The sequence below is a fragment of the Belonocnema kinseyi genome, chromosome 9 (assembly GCF_010883055.1).
Source record: "Belonocnema kinseyi isolate 2016_QV_RU_SX_M_011 chromosome 9, B_treatae_v1, whole genome shotgun sequence".
Classification (NCBI taxonomy): Eukaryota; Metazoa; Arthropoda; class Insecta; order Hymenoptera; family Cynipidae; genus Belonocnema; species Belonocnema kinseyi.
Window position 1 is genome coordinate 104,473,533 of NC_046665.1, and position 14,384 is coordinate 104,487,916.

A 14,384-nucleotide genomic window follows, 5' to 3' on the forward strand; every position below is an offset into this window, starting at 1 on the left:
CCAATATTTTTCAATCGATTTCTTTAAATTAAAGGGATTTTAAAGGCTTTTAAAGATTTTATGGTATATTTAAAGGTTCCCAGGAGTTTTAAAGGGGTTTCAAGGCATATTAAATAATTTAAAATTTAAAATATATAAGGTGTACAAAAAATTTTCAATCGATTTCAATAATTTTAAGGTATTTTAAAGGATTTCAAAGATGTCATAGTATTTTTACAGACTCCAAAAAAATTTTAAAGAGATTAAATAATCTTAAGGGATGATAAAATATTTAAAAGAATTGGAAATATTTTAGGGTATTTTAAAACTCTAAGATTTTTCAATCGATTTTATTGATTTGAAGTTATTTTAAAGGAATTAAACATTTTCATGGAATATAAAAAGATTTCAAAGAATTAAAAATATATTTAGAAACTGAAGTAACTAAATTATTTCAAAAATCCAATATTTTGCATATATTTTACTTTATAATTCGGATTAAATAATATTGCACTGGTAAAAATTTAATAAAGAAACTAAGATTATACACATGAGTCATTTTTGAAAGAAGAATAGGAAATGTGGAATTTATTTCAAATAGACCCGCGCTTTTTAGATTTAAAACATCGGCACTCACCAATGTTCATGTATCGCATATCAACGAACTAAACAGAAAACCATAAAAAGGCTTCCTTTAGAGCCCAAGTTCTAAAGGATGCCAACTTTGACTTGAGCCGCAAAATTACTGAACCCCCAGTTCTTTCTCTGTTTGCTAAGAGCCAAGACTTCAACTTATCTTCTTCAACCTCCAGAAACTTGGAACTACCAGTCTTGACTCATTGAATCTGAAAATTTAGGTGAGCAGTTGGTCAGATTACATGGTGCGACAAGTCATCAAGAATGGGGCGTAAAGTCTCTTTAGGATTCCTCATCCACATCCACAGTTCCACACTTTAATACCCGAGCATCAGGGTATTTCTTCACCTAGGGACTTCCCTGGATCTGTCCCCACCCATCATGCAGAAAACCTCATCCTACTATCGCATCTGCTGCTCAGCCACCCACCACCCACCTTTAGCTCCGTGTGCGCTTACCGCCCCACGCTCGCGTTTAAAGTCCGACAGTAAAACAATAAATTGCTACTCACCCGGTGGAGGCTTGCCAGGCCAGAGGGAAAGCGGTCCCTGTCAGCAATTGCCCCCTCTCGTAAGAAAAAATGGCAGCTGCTGTGGCTGGATGGCGCGTACGAGACTATAATACCTACGTACCACAGCTCACATCCACCAACTTACTTGTCTACACGTGCAGCTCACCAGCTACCAACACCCTCGAGGGGGCTTTCTGTGAACGTTCGCACGTACACGTCGTTGGAATGGTTGGAAGGTTCCTAGTGGTAGCGGTGCTAGGCTTGGTGGCGGTGGTAATAACGTCCCTATCGTCAGAGCCTGCTTTTGGGCGTGGCTGAACACCCTGCTGATGGAAGGGGCGGAGCTTCTTCAGCCTCTACCCAGCTCAAACCTCCCTCCAGGGTGCTCACCTCCTGAAGAACCGTGTTGAGCCCCCAACTCTAAGGTGGGGGAGGGGAACAACCGCGATCCGTCCCGACGAAGCACGGGTCAGTCTGTCAGGCAACCGGTCTGTCGTTACTCGCTTTCAACGATCGCGCTCCGGTTTATCTGTCTCTTCCCGCGATTTTTCAAAACAAGTGATAATAGAGTTCGTTCCCTAGACTTGGAATCATCTAGTGGTGGCCTATAGTCAGAATCAGTCATCTTTGAAAGGAATCGTTATCAGAGACCGGATCAATCAGTTGTGCAAAAGTGCTCCTAATCATTCTGAATCCTTCTGGATAGCGAAGTGTATTGATATGTGTTTATTAATTGGGTCTTGGGTTTTGTATCTGAAATCAACAGGATCAGGTTGATAGGTATCGGAACAATGCACCGGTTTCGGATGCAAGTTTTTCAGATACGGTTTCTTCTCAAGAGAAACATCATCTAATGTTTTAGTATCAGTGCCGAATGAAACTTTGGAATTACTCAAAGATACCAGATGCGATTTTTAGAGTTCACCGAAAATCTGGACATGTTAGATGATCATCACACTTTAGGAAGTAGTGAATATTTCATTATATCGGACATATAAATTTCTGATCAAAAGAAATATTTAAGTACAGTTTTTAAAATTAGAACCGAACGAATCTGCACAGATGCAATGATGCTCCCCACCCAAATCACCTATGTTTTAACATGTTAGATAATCCTAAATATTCCAGGAGATGTGGACTGTGATCACCTAATTTTTGAATATTAGTGTGCTAGTCTCGTGTTTGAGAAGAAGCTGCGGAAATCGACAGGGAACCGGTAGGTAATGTTGCTGGAGTCGCGTGCCCTCGCCGGAAGGAAGAGAAACGGACTGATCCTGTCTACGTTTGGAGGAGGTGGCGGGGGAGGTGGTGGCGGTGGAGGAGCCCAAAGTGAGGAGGACGAGGAGGACTCTCGGGGCCTTCTCGGAAGGAAAATGCAGGCCGAAAGCACCACCGCCGCCACCACGGCCGTTTCCTCGGGGTTGTCTGGTTGCACTAGGGATGAGGGTGATGATAGTTCCAGCCAGTCACCCAACGGTAGCCTCCTCAATAATATTAATAATAACTGCAATTCGAATAGACAATGTGCGACGGATTTCAGCATTGCCGCGATCATGGCGCGGGATTCGCGTCATCAGCAGCAGCAACAACAACAGCAACAACAAACACCGGTGCATCAGAATTATCACCTTAGGCATAATCAGCAACAAGCCGTCGGCGGCGGAAAACTTCATCAGCATGGTGAGTTTTGTGATTGACAGTTGGTTCATTTATGGGTTCTAGTTTCTGGAAGAAAAGATTCATCTTTCTAAGTTTTTAAGTTGGTAATTAGGGAATTACTTCAATCTGAAAGTAGCTTGACCCTGCGATTCTTCGATGTATATTTTCCTCACAATCAGTGATTAGTAAAAGAAGAAGGTATTACGATAATAAATCCGTAGGATTCGGTAATAGTTGGATGTACTGAATTCAGTTTCTTTTGTTTGAAACAAAAACGCTGAATTATTTACTACTGTTCATAAACTTCTGAATCGGGATGATTTTTCATTTTGTCAAAAAATGTCTTACGATAGTAACATTTATTCTGCGAAAAATCGAATGATGTAAATGAATCACCGTGTCATTCTTCTCAGAAGAGATCAAACTTGCAAGAATATTGAAGATAACGATAAGTCAAGTGCTAAACTTCGATATAAAAAAGACGTAATTGCCTTCGCAGAATATGGTCCCTACTTTATTCCAATAAAAGTTATATTATACTCTTCTGAAAGAAATAATTCCCATAGTATGAGTTTATTTTGTTTCCAATAATAAGATGACCTTATTTGTCTTTTGCTTATAGTATTGCCCCACCTTATAAATTTTCTAATTAAAATTAAATAATTGAGCTATAAAATAAGTGAAAGATTGTAATGGGTAGTTTCAAAAGACATTTGATGGACATTCACACAACAAATATCATTATAATTACAGAATCCTGTCGTGACTGGTGTATCCTAGAGTCGACAATAAATAGGCAATGTACGCGGCGTATTATTACCGTTAGGTATGAATCTAGGTATTATTATCGAGTTAATGACACCGCTTCGGAATCGCATTGTCATTGTCGTTTACTTTGAGCCCAAGTACTCAGTCATTTGTGATTCTCAGCATTACGATTCCCGCCCTAATCAGTAATTATTCTCTTTATTCAGAACGCACTTAATTAATTTGTTAATTAGGAGTCTTTATGAGTCGCAAATTATTTCATTAAAATAAAATATTATATTTTTACTACTTTTTTATTTTCAGAATAACAATATTCCAATTTCTAAGTCGATGTATTAATGTAACTGTAATTTCATCATCAGACGAATATTCTGGGTGAATTATTATGCTACATGGCGTTAAGAAGCTAGTGCCCTCATGATAGTTGAGTTTGAATAATTACGGGAATTCGTCTCGCGTGTCCAGGAGCCATAGTTCGGCATTAATTTTGGCACAAAACATTAACACGCGCGTCAGTTTCAAAACATTTACTTTGTTCCACTGAGATAATAGGAATGCTCTATTTATTTTGATTGATGTGAATTACACAAAGAAAAAGTAAATCAGATCGGTTTTTAATTGTTGCGCACTATTCCAGACAAAAGACGCATTTCTGCGACTTACATCTTCCGAAGGTCGCAAAACATTTCACGAACAATGGGTTGGTGAAAAAGTGACTGAAAAAAGTAGTACCAACTATAGTATATTTTTGGGGTGATATCTATCACATGGACATAGGATCAATATCCTCAAAAATCAGAAACATTTCCGCAACCTTTTTATTGCTAATCCGGCGTTTTATGGTTTGGATTTCAAAGTTGGTAACCGAATTCACTAGGTACATAAATGAGCGAGCATGGTGGGAATTCCAGTATGTCGAATTGGCCATACGGTAGTTCGTGTCTCGAGAAGAGTATGAATCGTCGGAATAAAAAATCGCAGTCGACTTGGGTTTCATTAACGTGTCGTTCGGACACGTAATAAATAGCCAATGACTTAGTTAAGTTCAGAGATGAAGGGGGCTTGAGAAACTGGTTGTGAGTTGTTTTGGTAGTTAGGGTGGCTGATGTTTCGTTCGAGGATCGACGAAGGTTTGGAAACGAAATAAGAGAAGAAGGCATTCCCTGCAGAAATAAATATTTGCTCATAATCAGAGTCTGAAGGTATAGTTCTACACAAATTGCACCGCAGTTTATCCTTGAATTCTCAGCCTTATCAGGTAATCAGAGATCATAACAAATCCTAATTGAGACAAATTGATTGATAACAGAGACTTGTAAAGCCATACAGAAACTGGGATGAAATGGAGAATGAGATTCCCATCCAATCATTTCTTCTGAGAATAGTCATCATCGTACCTCGACTGTCATCTCTTGGAAAGAGAAAGGAAGACAGACTAGGCTCCAGACATGTCGTTTGAAGATATCGAGGATTCGATGAGTCGACAAGTTTGGAGTCAACGATCGTTATACCATTCTGAAGAAGCGAGTGTTATAGATTCGTAAGTGGGACGGTAGGCAATGTTGCACTTCGGATAGGTGTTAACCATGCTTTTCAGCAAACCTACTACCCACAGTCTACACTGAGGAAGAATCTACGCCCACGCTGGCATTTACACACATTTACATCCAAGAAGATCCGGACCTGCCGGGAACTTCAAGCTGCCATGGGCACTACCAACAAGTATATTTCAACAGAAACGGTAGTTATCTCCAACATCTCAGACCCACTGGTACCTTGTTTACAAAACATTACAATTTACAAGGACCTGTAAAGCACAAATGGTAGGTGGATTCTTTCTTGTATTTACGGACTTACAAGAGCATCCGGAAATCTTCAACGATGAGCAAACAATCGGGAAAATATAATTTATTCTGATGAGAGGAGAAAGGGTTCAAAAATGTGATACAGTCACTGAAAGTGATTGTCAGTTTAGAATTGTTAAACCAGGAGTGAATCGTTTTAGATTTGGCAGCATTGAACAATGCGGTTTTGCGTTTGTCTAACTTTACTATGATTTGTCACAATTTATCATTTAAACCATTCCTTAACAGTTTTCTTTTCTCACACTCTTCATACCGTCCATTTGGTAAATTTCCAGGATTTTGCAGTTTTAGGTTGCAGGAGTCATCTTCATCAAAAAGAATTTAAGTGAAAAAAATAATGTCCTTGGATTGAAGTTTACATTCAAGGGCTTAATGAAACCATAAAAAAGCCAGTTGAAAACTCCTGCTGATTTGGTTAAATACGAAAATATCGTGGAAGTCGGAATCACTGTGCGTTGACGCTGACGAGCTATATCTTCCTTCAAAGGTTAGCTGACTTGATGGTATAATGAGGGAAAGAAAAAAATACTACAGTGTAGCTGCAATATCTATTCGTTCACAGCAGGGGAGAGAAAGGCTCGCGAGTGTTGTGCGTGGCTGAATGAAAATTCGCGCAAAATCTTGAGACGAAATAGAATGAAGGAAAGTACTTAAGAGGACACATGACGAAGAGCCTGGTTCTGCGTGTGATACTCGGGATAAATTTAACGAGCTGCCGTTAGGAAGCTCATTAAAAATCAGGCAAAAAGTACTGCTTCTAAAAGAAGAGTTACGAATATCAAATATCTCGAAGGAATGCGAGAACGATTCACGACCCAAAGTCTACTTTTCTCAGAATGTTTTATGCAGGCGACTTTTATTAAATTATTTTCTTTTGTTTACAAAATTCTATTTCATTTCAAATTTCTTCCTTAATTTAAGGGGCTTAAAGATTGAGAATTTTGAATAATCTCAGTCATGACAGGTTGTTTTCTATTAATCTTTTTTTCACAAATTTTGGAAAATTGTAAGAAATTTTCCCTTTTTTTATTGACAAAGTAAATTTACATCTGTGTAAATTTGGAATTTACTGTTGGTAACCTGTTGACTTATCATAACACTTTTGCAAAAAATAATTTGTTTTATTTTGGCAACTTTTGGAAACAAGCTGGAAGAGACTGCGGAAGTAATTTTTTGGCACTATAGGTTAAACTACATGGTAGAGAGATTATTTTTTATTTGATAGATATAAAAATGACATATTATTAAGTTTTTTATCTGTGTTCTAAAAATGAATTATAAATTCACAAAATTTTTGACGATAATCGTTACGTTTAATTAGTCAATAAGTCTGCAAAAACTTAACGAGTAATTTTATTGTTTTAGTATATGGGGGCAATTTATAATTTTATAGATCTCTTTTTAAGTGATTTTAAAATTTTTATGACTTAACCTAAGCTAATTTATGAGACATAAAAAAGGATAAATATAATTAAAATTCTATTCTTTTAATATATTTAGAAAATAGAGGAAATTAAATCTCTTGGAAAAATGTACATCAGCATTAAGAATTGCAATCGTTAAACAGATGTTTATTTTGGACGGAGGCTTTATAAATGATTTTCAATTTTACAAAAATTTTAACATTTGTCTGATTATTATTTGATTAGAATTTATCATTTTTACTGCATTTTTAAAATATAATTTACCGAAATTGCTGCATTTCAAAAAGTTTAAATCATGATTAAACAATCTTTAATTTTTAACAACTATCATTAATATAATTCAAAACTTATAAGAGAATTTTATTGTAAAAAAATTTTAATTTTTTCAATTGCTGAAATCCTGATTTAGAAAATGTTTATTATAAGAAAAGTTAAGTTTATTTAATTTTGAATGACTGTAATTTGAAATTTCGTATTTGAAAACCGTTTTTTGAAATAATAACATTTTCATAGTTTATTATTGAAAATTCTTCCATTTTAATTGATTTAAGATTGGATGCAGGTGGACAAATTCTGTAATTTTGTAATTATCGTTTAGGTCAAAAGGGGAATTTCAACTATTGACTATTTCTTGAATTGGAAGTGGGACACTTTTTATTTCTAATTTTTTTTAAGCCTTAAGGAAGAAACATTTGTTTTTAAATTTTTTCTGCATTGAAAAACAGCATTTTTGACGATCGGGTAAAAATATTGTAAACCGGGGAAAACCTGGAAATGCCCGTGGTATTTTTAGTTGAATTTTAAAGAAAAACATTTAAAAAATTAAAATTTCTACAAAATAAGAAATTAGTACTTGTATTATTAACAACAAAAATACAAGGTTTGGTTAAAATATAAACGACTACATTTTTCGTTCAGAATTCAACTTTTTTGGAATGAAAATTTAATTACTTGGTTAAAGTTAAACTCTTTTGTTAGAAATATTTTTTTCGTTGGAGGTTCATAATTTTAATTGACAATTGATCTCTTTGTTTAAAAATTAAAATGTTTTTTTAAAAAATCGGGTTTTCCTTGGCTGCAAATTAATTTTTGATACTAATAATTTAACTATTACAGTCAAAACTTTAATTATTTTGTTGAAATTCTATTTTTTTTCGTTAAAAATTTATTTTTTTTTTAATTGAAAATGTAAATAACTCTTCCAATTGAATATCACATCATTTTAATTGAAATTTCTCTCTTTGAAAGAACATTACTTTTTTGAACTGAAAATGTTACTATTCAATTTTTGTTTAACAATTTCTTTTATTTGAAAATTCATGTACATATTCCGTTTGAAATTGGTCTTCTTTGGTAGAAAATATTCTTTTTTGTTAAAAATTTATCTTTTTTGTTATAAATTACTATTTTTTGTTTCAAATTCCACAATTCCATTTTAAGATTAAGCGTGCTAGTTTAAAATTTATCACTTTGATTAAAAATTTAACCATATTATTGAAAATTCATGTATTTTGATTTTTTTAGGAAAGTAATTTTTTAAACTAACAATGTTCGTAACTATTTCGATTGAATATTTCATCATTTTAGTTGAAAATTTATTCTTTGCCTGAACATTAGTTTTTTTAAATAGAAATTTTAGGATTCATTTTTTGATGGATAATTTATCGTCTTTTAATTAAAAATTGTAGTTTCTTTTTGAAATTCTTCTTTTTTGGTGAAACTGAATCCTATTGGGTGAAAAATCATCTTCTTAGTTGAAAAATCAACTATTTTATTTAAAAATGTATTATTTTAGTTGACAATTCATCTTTTTGGTTTAAAATGCAATTATTCCAGTTAAAGATTAACCATTTTAGTCAAATATTTATCAGTTTGCTTTACAATATTTTTTTTTAACTGAAAATATGTATATTGCATGTTTGGTTGAGTGCTCCAATTGAATACTCTATCATTTTATTTGAAAATTTATTTCTTTTGTTGAACATTAATTTTTAAAGTGAAAATTTAACTATTCAATGCTTGGTTGTCAATTCATCTGTTTTAGTGGAAAATTTGTAGTCATGGTAGAAATTGATCTTCTTGTTTAAAAATTAATCTTTTTCGTTTGAAAATTGATTTTTTTTAGAACTAAATTCAACTATACATTATCAAAAATTCATTAATTCGATAGAAAAATGATCTTTTTTTGGTAGAAAATTAATCTGCTTGTTTGAAAACTCATCTTTTAGGTTGGAAATTCAAGTATTCTAGTTAACTCTCCATCATTTTAGTTGAAAAATGACCTTTTTGGTTGAAAATAAAACTACTTTTTTGAAAGTTGAACTCTTTTGTTAAGAATTCATTTATTTGGTTTAAAATTTACCTATTGAAATTGAAGATTCGTAATTTTATTCGAAAATTCATCACTTTGGTTGTAGCTTTGTTGTTTTTTGTGGAAAATTAATTATTTTAACTGAAAATTTAACTAATCGATTTTTGATTGAAAACTGATCTTTTTTAGTTCTGAATTTAATGTATTTGATTGAAAATTGATCTTATTTAATTGAAATTTAACTATTTAGTACTTTAGATAGAAATTAAATAAAGTAATTGTTATGTTTTTAGTATTGTTTAATTGATGCGAAGGAATTTGAAAATATCTTCTGATTTAAGTTGTCAAAGCTTTCTAAATTTAACATATTAATTGAATCTTCAGAAGCTGAAAAAAACATTATTTGTAATAAACTAGCAAAACTGTATGCATTTTCCGAGTTCATTACTTTAAATTATGCGAAATGTTTAAATGTCCTGTACTGTAAAAAATTATACTAGGTAAAAACTTGAGATACCTAGAAAAAAAAAACCTGAAATTGTCAGGGAGCTTTTTTCCCTTATTCGAGAAGAGACCCGGTAAATAATTAAATCCCTAAACTTTGTATACTGATCTAAATTTAAACTAATTTGAAAATGGCGACCATGATACAATGGTTAAAAAAGAAAGAAAATCTAAAAAAGTTTATCATTACCAGATGTCTTCTGAAAAATCCAACGAAACATCTTCGGCATCTGAAAAACAGCAACAATAAAAATTCTTCGCAACCACCCTATTTATCTCTGAACCTGATCAAAAATAAAGAAGCCTCAAAGGCCCAGGTAAGGTGGTTAAATAATAAAAATGTTGATAATTCAGAGAGAGGAATGCTGATGCTTTTTCTGAGAAGCTGTTAGTCATAAAATAGTAGGTGGGACATCTGGTGACGACTTTCAATCTGTTCGAAGCGTCTTTGATCTGACACAGAGTCACAATCATAACTCGCTTCACGACTCGAGTCAAGTCCTCAACCATAAATTTTGCCCCAGTCCCTGGTCTACTTTTGGTGGTTGGTCTTGGTACCACTGCCGGGAGTTCTAGGGGACCAGGGCGTCATCCGTTTCGTCACTCGTTTAACACCGCCGTCTTCTGTCGAATAAAAATACGCGGATAATAGACCACACGCGATTCGTGGCTGCCAACCAATTAGGAGATACCAGTCAAGTACGAGCCTTCTGATTTAACTTTGGCTCTTATTTAACTTCGGCTCTTATTTAGCACGTGTAGTGAGGCTCTTTGCAAACAGGACGACGCATGTGGTCTTGAACCTACATCGTAGCCTTTAAGGCTTCTGCGATATGCTCGAGGGCAAATACTCCAACCTGTCGATCAAGATTGGAAACACTACGTTTGAGATCATTTCAGAATGTTTTACTAGGCAAAAACAGAACTTAAAATCTCTTGAGGGGTTGTCCATAAACTAACGTAAACTAGGGCCAATGAGTTATCCATTTTTTTCGTAATAGGGCCAGGGAAGTGGTTGGTCGAGCTTAGAAGTTTAATTGTTCTTGGCCAGCTGATTAGTGCCACTTCTGGGCTGGACCAGATGTTTCAACCCGACCTTGAACTTTAATTGTTCTTGGATAGCTGATCAGTGATACTTCTGGGGTCTACCAGATGCTTCAAACCCAACCTAGAACTTTTATTGTTCTTGGATAGCTGATTAGCGTCAATTCTGGTTAAGACCAGATCTTCCAGGCTGAAAGTTCTAGATAAATTTAGACCTGGGCAAGACTAGTGCTAAACTTGGGTCAGATCAAATATCGTTTCTGATGTCAGGTCAGCTGACGTGGCATCAGAAACGTATTTTATCTTGAGTCATAGTTTAGGACTCATGTCCTGGTTTTTTAAGTTTTGACTAATGGATTCACAACGCTTCGATATTTACTAGAGTTAGTAAGTCGATCCTAGTCGGTTCACTTTGTGAATTGTGAGTACCGAGTCATTTTCTATGGCATTGTGTATGCCTCTTTTCTGCATGTTACCGCAATGGCGCGACATAAACGTGGTTCTCATATCCGTGACGAATTTACAGTAGGCACAAATCGTGAAATTAATGTCTGCGTTCGCCATAGGTTAGGCAATGACATTGATGCAAAAGATCACCGGCATTATTTCCATCCTCGAATTGCGCAAATTTTTTTCATGATCTTCAATAATAAGATCATAGTTGAGTGGTGAACAGCCGGAAGGGTGAAATGTCTAATTCCAGGATTCAATTTTGAATTACCCTCAAGAGGGGTAATGTGGGACATGTGGGGAAATTCGGACATTCCTAAATTGATAGTTTAAATTACTTAAAGTGGATTTAACTAAAATCTGGAATCAGTTCAACCCTTAACTGGCTCTAGATTTTTGTTATTTTTGTTATTTTGTTATTTTTTGAGTGATTTACGATATTAGTTTAGGAATGTTCTATTAACCCCAAATGTCCGAAATTACCCCCTTTGATGATACAGGTTTCACATTCGTAATTTTTCTCAAAACAGGTGGAATAGGGTAATTTTTTACGAAAATAGATGATAGATGAATCTTGGAAACAAAAAGACGAACTTTCAAAAAAGAGATAAGTTTTTAACCTAAAAACTTGAATTTTTTAAAAAACATTTGACAAAAGGGTTGAATTTGTAACTATATAGTTGAATTTTCAACTTAAAAAGATAATTTTCGAACCAGCGATCGAATTTTTGAACAAAAAGAAAATATTTTGAACAAAATACACAAATTTTTAACCAAAAAAGATCCACTATCGAACCGAAATTGAGTAGGTAAATTTGTTATTTAAAAAAAATTAAATTGTGAACAAAAAGTGTATTTTTGACCAAATTGTTAAATTTTGAGTCAAAGCGATGAATTTTCGACGAAAAGAAAATGAATTTGTAACAAAGTAGTTTAAATTCTAAACACTAAGTAGTTGAGATTTAAAATATAATACAGAAGAATTCTTAAATTTTGTAATAAAAGAGATTCATTATGAACAAAAACTATAATAATAATTTTTTTAATGAAAAAAATGAACTTTCAAACAAAGAGGATGACTTTCCTATCAAAAGATGAATTTTCAATTTTAAAGGACGAATTTTTTATGCGAAAGAACGAATGTTTGAAAAACAGTTCAATTACCGACAGAAAAAGATTATTTTTTCACAAAAGAGCAGTTTAATTTTTTAAAAATAGCAATTGAATTTTCAACAAAATAGTTGATTTTTTAACCAAAACAGATGAATTCTGAACCAAAAATATAATTGTCGATTCTTTAATTTAAGGTCATGTGACGAGTGGGTCACGTGACCAGATTCCTATTTTACCGCCACCTTTTTTATTTCCCAACTTATTTTCGTACTAAGCGCCACATCGAGTTGAAAGTTTGGGATAATAAATAAGTAGCACTAAGAAATATGGGTCCGGTCCTAACCTTTAATAATTATAACAAAAGCAAAAAAAATGATTTACAACAAAATTTTTTTTTATAATTATACAATTATAGGACCAGGCCCACCATTCTTAGTGCTTCTTGTTTAGTATCCTAAATTTTCAACTCGATGTGGCATATCGTTTGAATATAAGTTGGGAAATAAACAAAGTTGCGGTAAGGTAGGAATCTGGTCACGTGACCCACTCATCACATGGCCTTAAAGAAATTGAAATTTCAATCAAAAGAGATGAATTTTCCATCCCAAAGGACAAACTTTCCATCCTAGATGACGAATTTTTAACAAAAATGCATTTGAGGCTTAAACAAAATAACATTTGCATTTTTAACCAAATAGTTAAATTTTTAACGAAAAGAGGTGTATAAAAAATGATTTTTTTAACAAAATAGAATTTGAATCTTCAAAAAAATAATTACATTTTTAACTACATGAGATAAATTCTAAACCAAAAATATAATAGTCGACTTTTAATTAAAAAAGAATTAATTTTTCACCAAACAAGATCAATTTTATACTAAAAGATAAATTTTTAATCGTAAAAAACGAACTTCATATTAATTTCATTAATTTTCAACCAAGTATTAGAATTTTATAAGCAGGAGACTTGCAACCTAAAATAGTTGAATTTTCTTCCTGAGTTCGGTCAAATCATTTCACATTTATGCGAAAAAACAAGAAAAAGGAAAACCCGGAAGTTTCATGAAAACAGAGGAAAAAACAGGAATTCTTTATTAAAAAAGAGAGAAAACGAGGAAAAACCATGGAGTCAGGAAATACTGTCGAGATTAAGAATTTGCTCCATCACGCTAATAGTAAATAAGCGTTGTGTGCGAATATGAATTTTAATAACGAGAAATACGCGATGAATAATCAAACATTCCCGCGACGTATAACATGACCTGACAAGCATAAGGATTCGCTGGTTCGAGTCAAGTGGTTCCACTCGACCATGATTACCAGTCTGCTGTCTTACGAGGGTATAAGTTAAATTCAAGCATCTGGAGAATCCAAACAGGACTGTATCATAATTCTCTTTGCTCTTTAACAGCCCAGGTTCGCGTCAGAAATTTTGCAAGAAAGCCACCATTACATAAAATCGAATAAAAACGACCACTCAACTTATTCTGGAAACCTGCCTTCTTCCAAAAACATTTCTTACAAAGAGAAATAATCTGTTTTTTGTTAAAAGTACGAATCTTTAATTGGTGGGTGAAAAAGTGTTCAAAACAGTGTATCTTAGTTTTTAAGCGGCCTCATAATCATATTAATCAGTAAATACAGGCTTTACTTTCCATATTACGGTCAGAGATGTTTACGCATAAAAAGAGATCAATCTTTTTCAGAGGATTTTTTTTGATAAGGTTCACTAGTGATGCATGATAAATATTGCAGGTGATCCTTTGGTAGCGCCCCCATAATTATCTCAATAAGTCGATTCAGGCTTTACTCTCCATATTGCGGTTAAATATGTTTACGCAACAAAAGAGATCAATCTTTTCCAGAAGATGTTTTGCAAACTTTTATCTTGGATAAGCTTCTTTGGTGATGACTGATGAATATTGTAGTTGGTCCTTTGGTAGCGGCCTCATAATTATGCCGAGAAGTAGATACAGGACTTTACTCTCCATAGTGCGGTTAAAGATGTTTACGAAACAAAATAGATCAATCTTTTTCAGAGGATGTTTTTCAAATTTTTATCTTGGATAAGCTTCTCTAGTGATGAATAATGAATATTGTAGTTGGTCCTTTGGTAGCGGC

General features: G+C 33.6%; 1 protein-coding gene across 2 annotated transcripts in view; it reads left to right on the plus strand.

Annotated features, from left to right (window-relative positions):
• Window positions 1–1,627: 1,627 nt before the first annotated feature.
• LOC117179684 (T-box transcription factor TBX20-like) overlaps window positions 1,628–14,384 on the plus strand; it is a 95,571-nt gene continuing 82,814 nt past the window's right edge. For both annotated transcript variants that reach the window (XM_033371708.1, XM_033371709.1), the window contains exon 1: window positions 1,628–2,806. In XM_033371708.1, coding sequence (XP_033227599.1) covers window positions 2,350–2,806 — 457 coding nt within the window. In that variant the 5' untranslated portion in view covers window positions 1,628–2,349. The remainder of the gene's footprint in view (window positions 2,807–14,384) is intronic.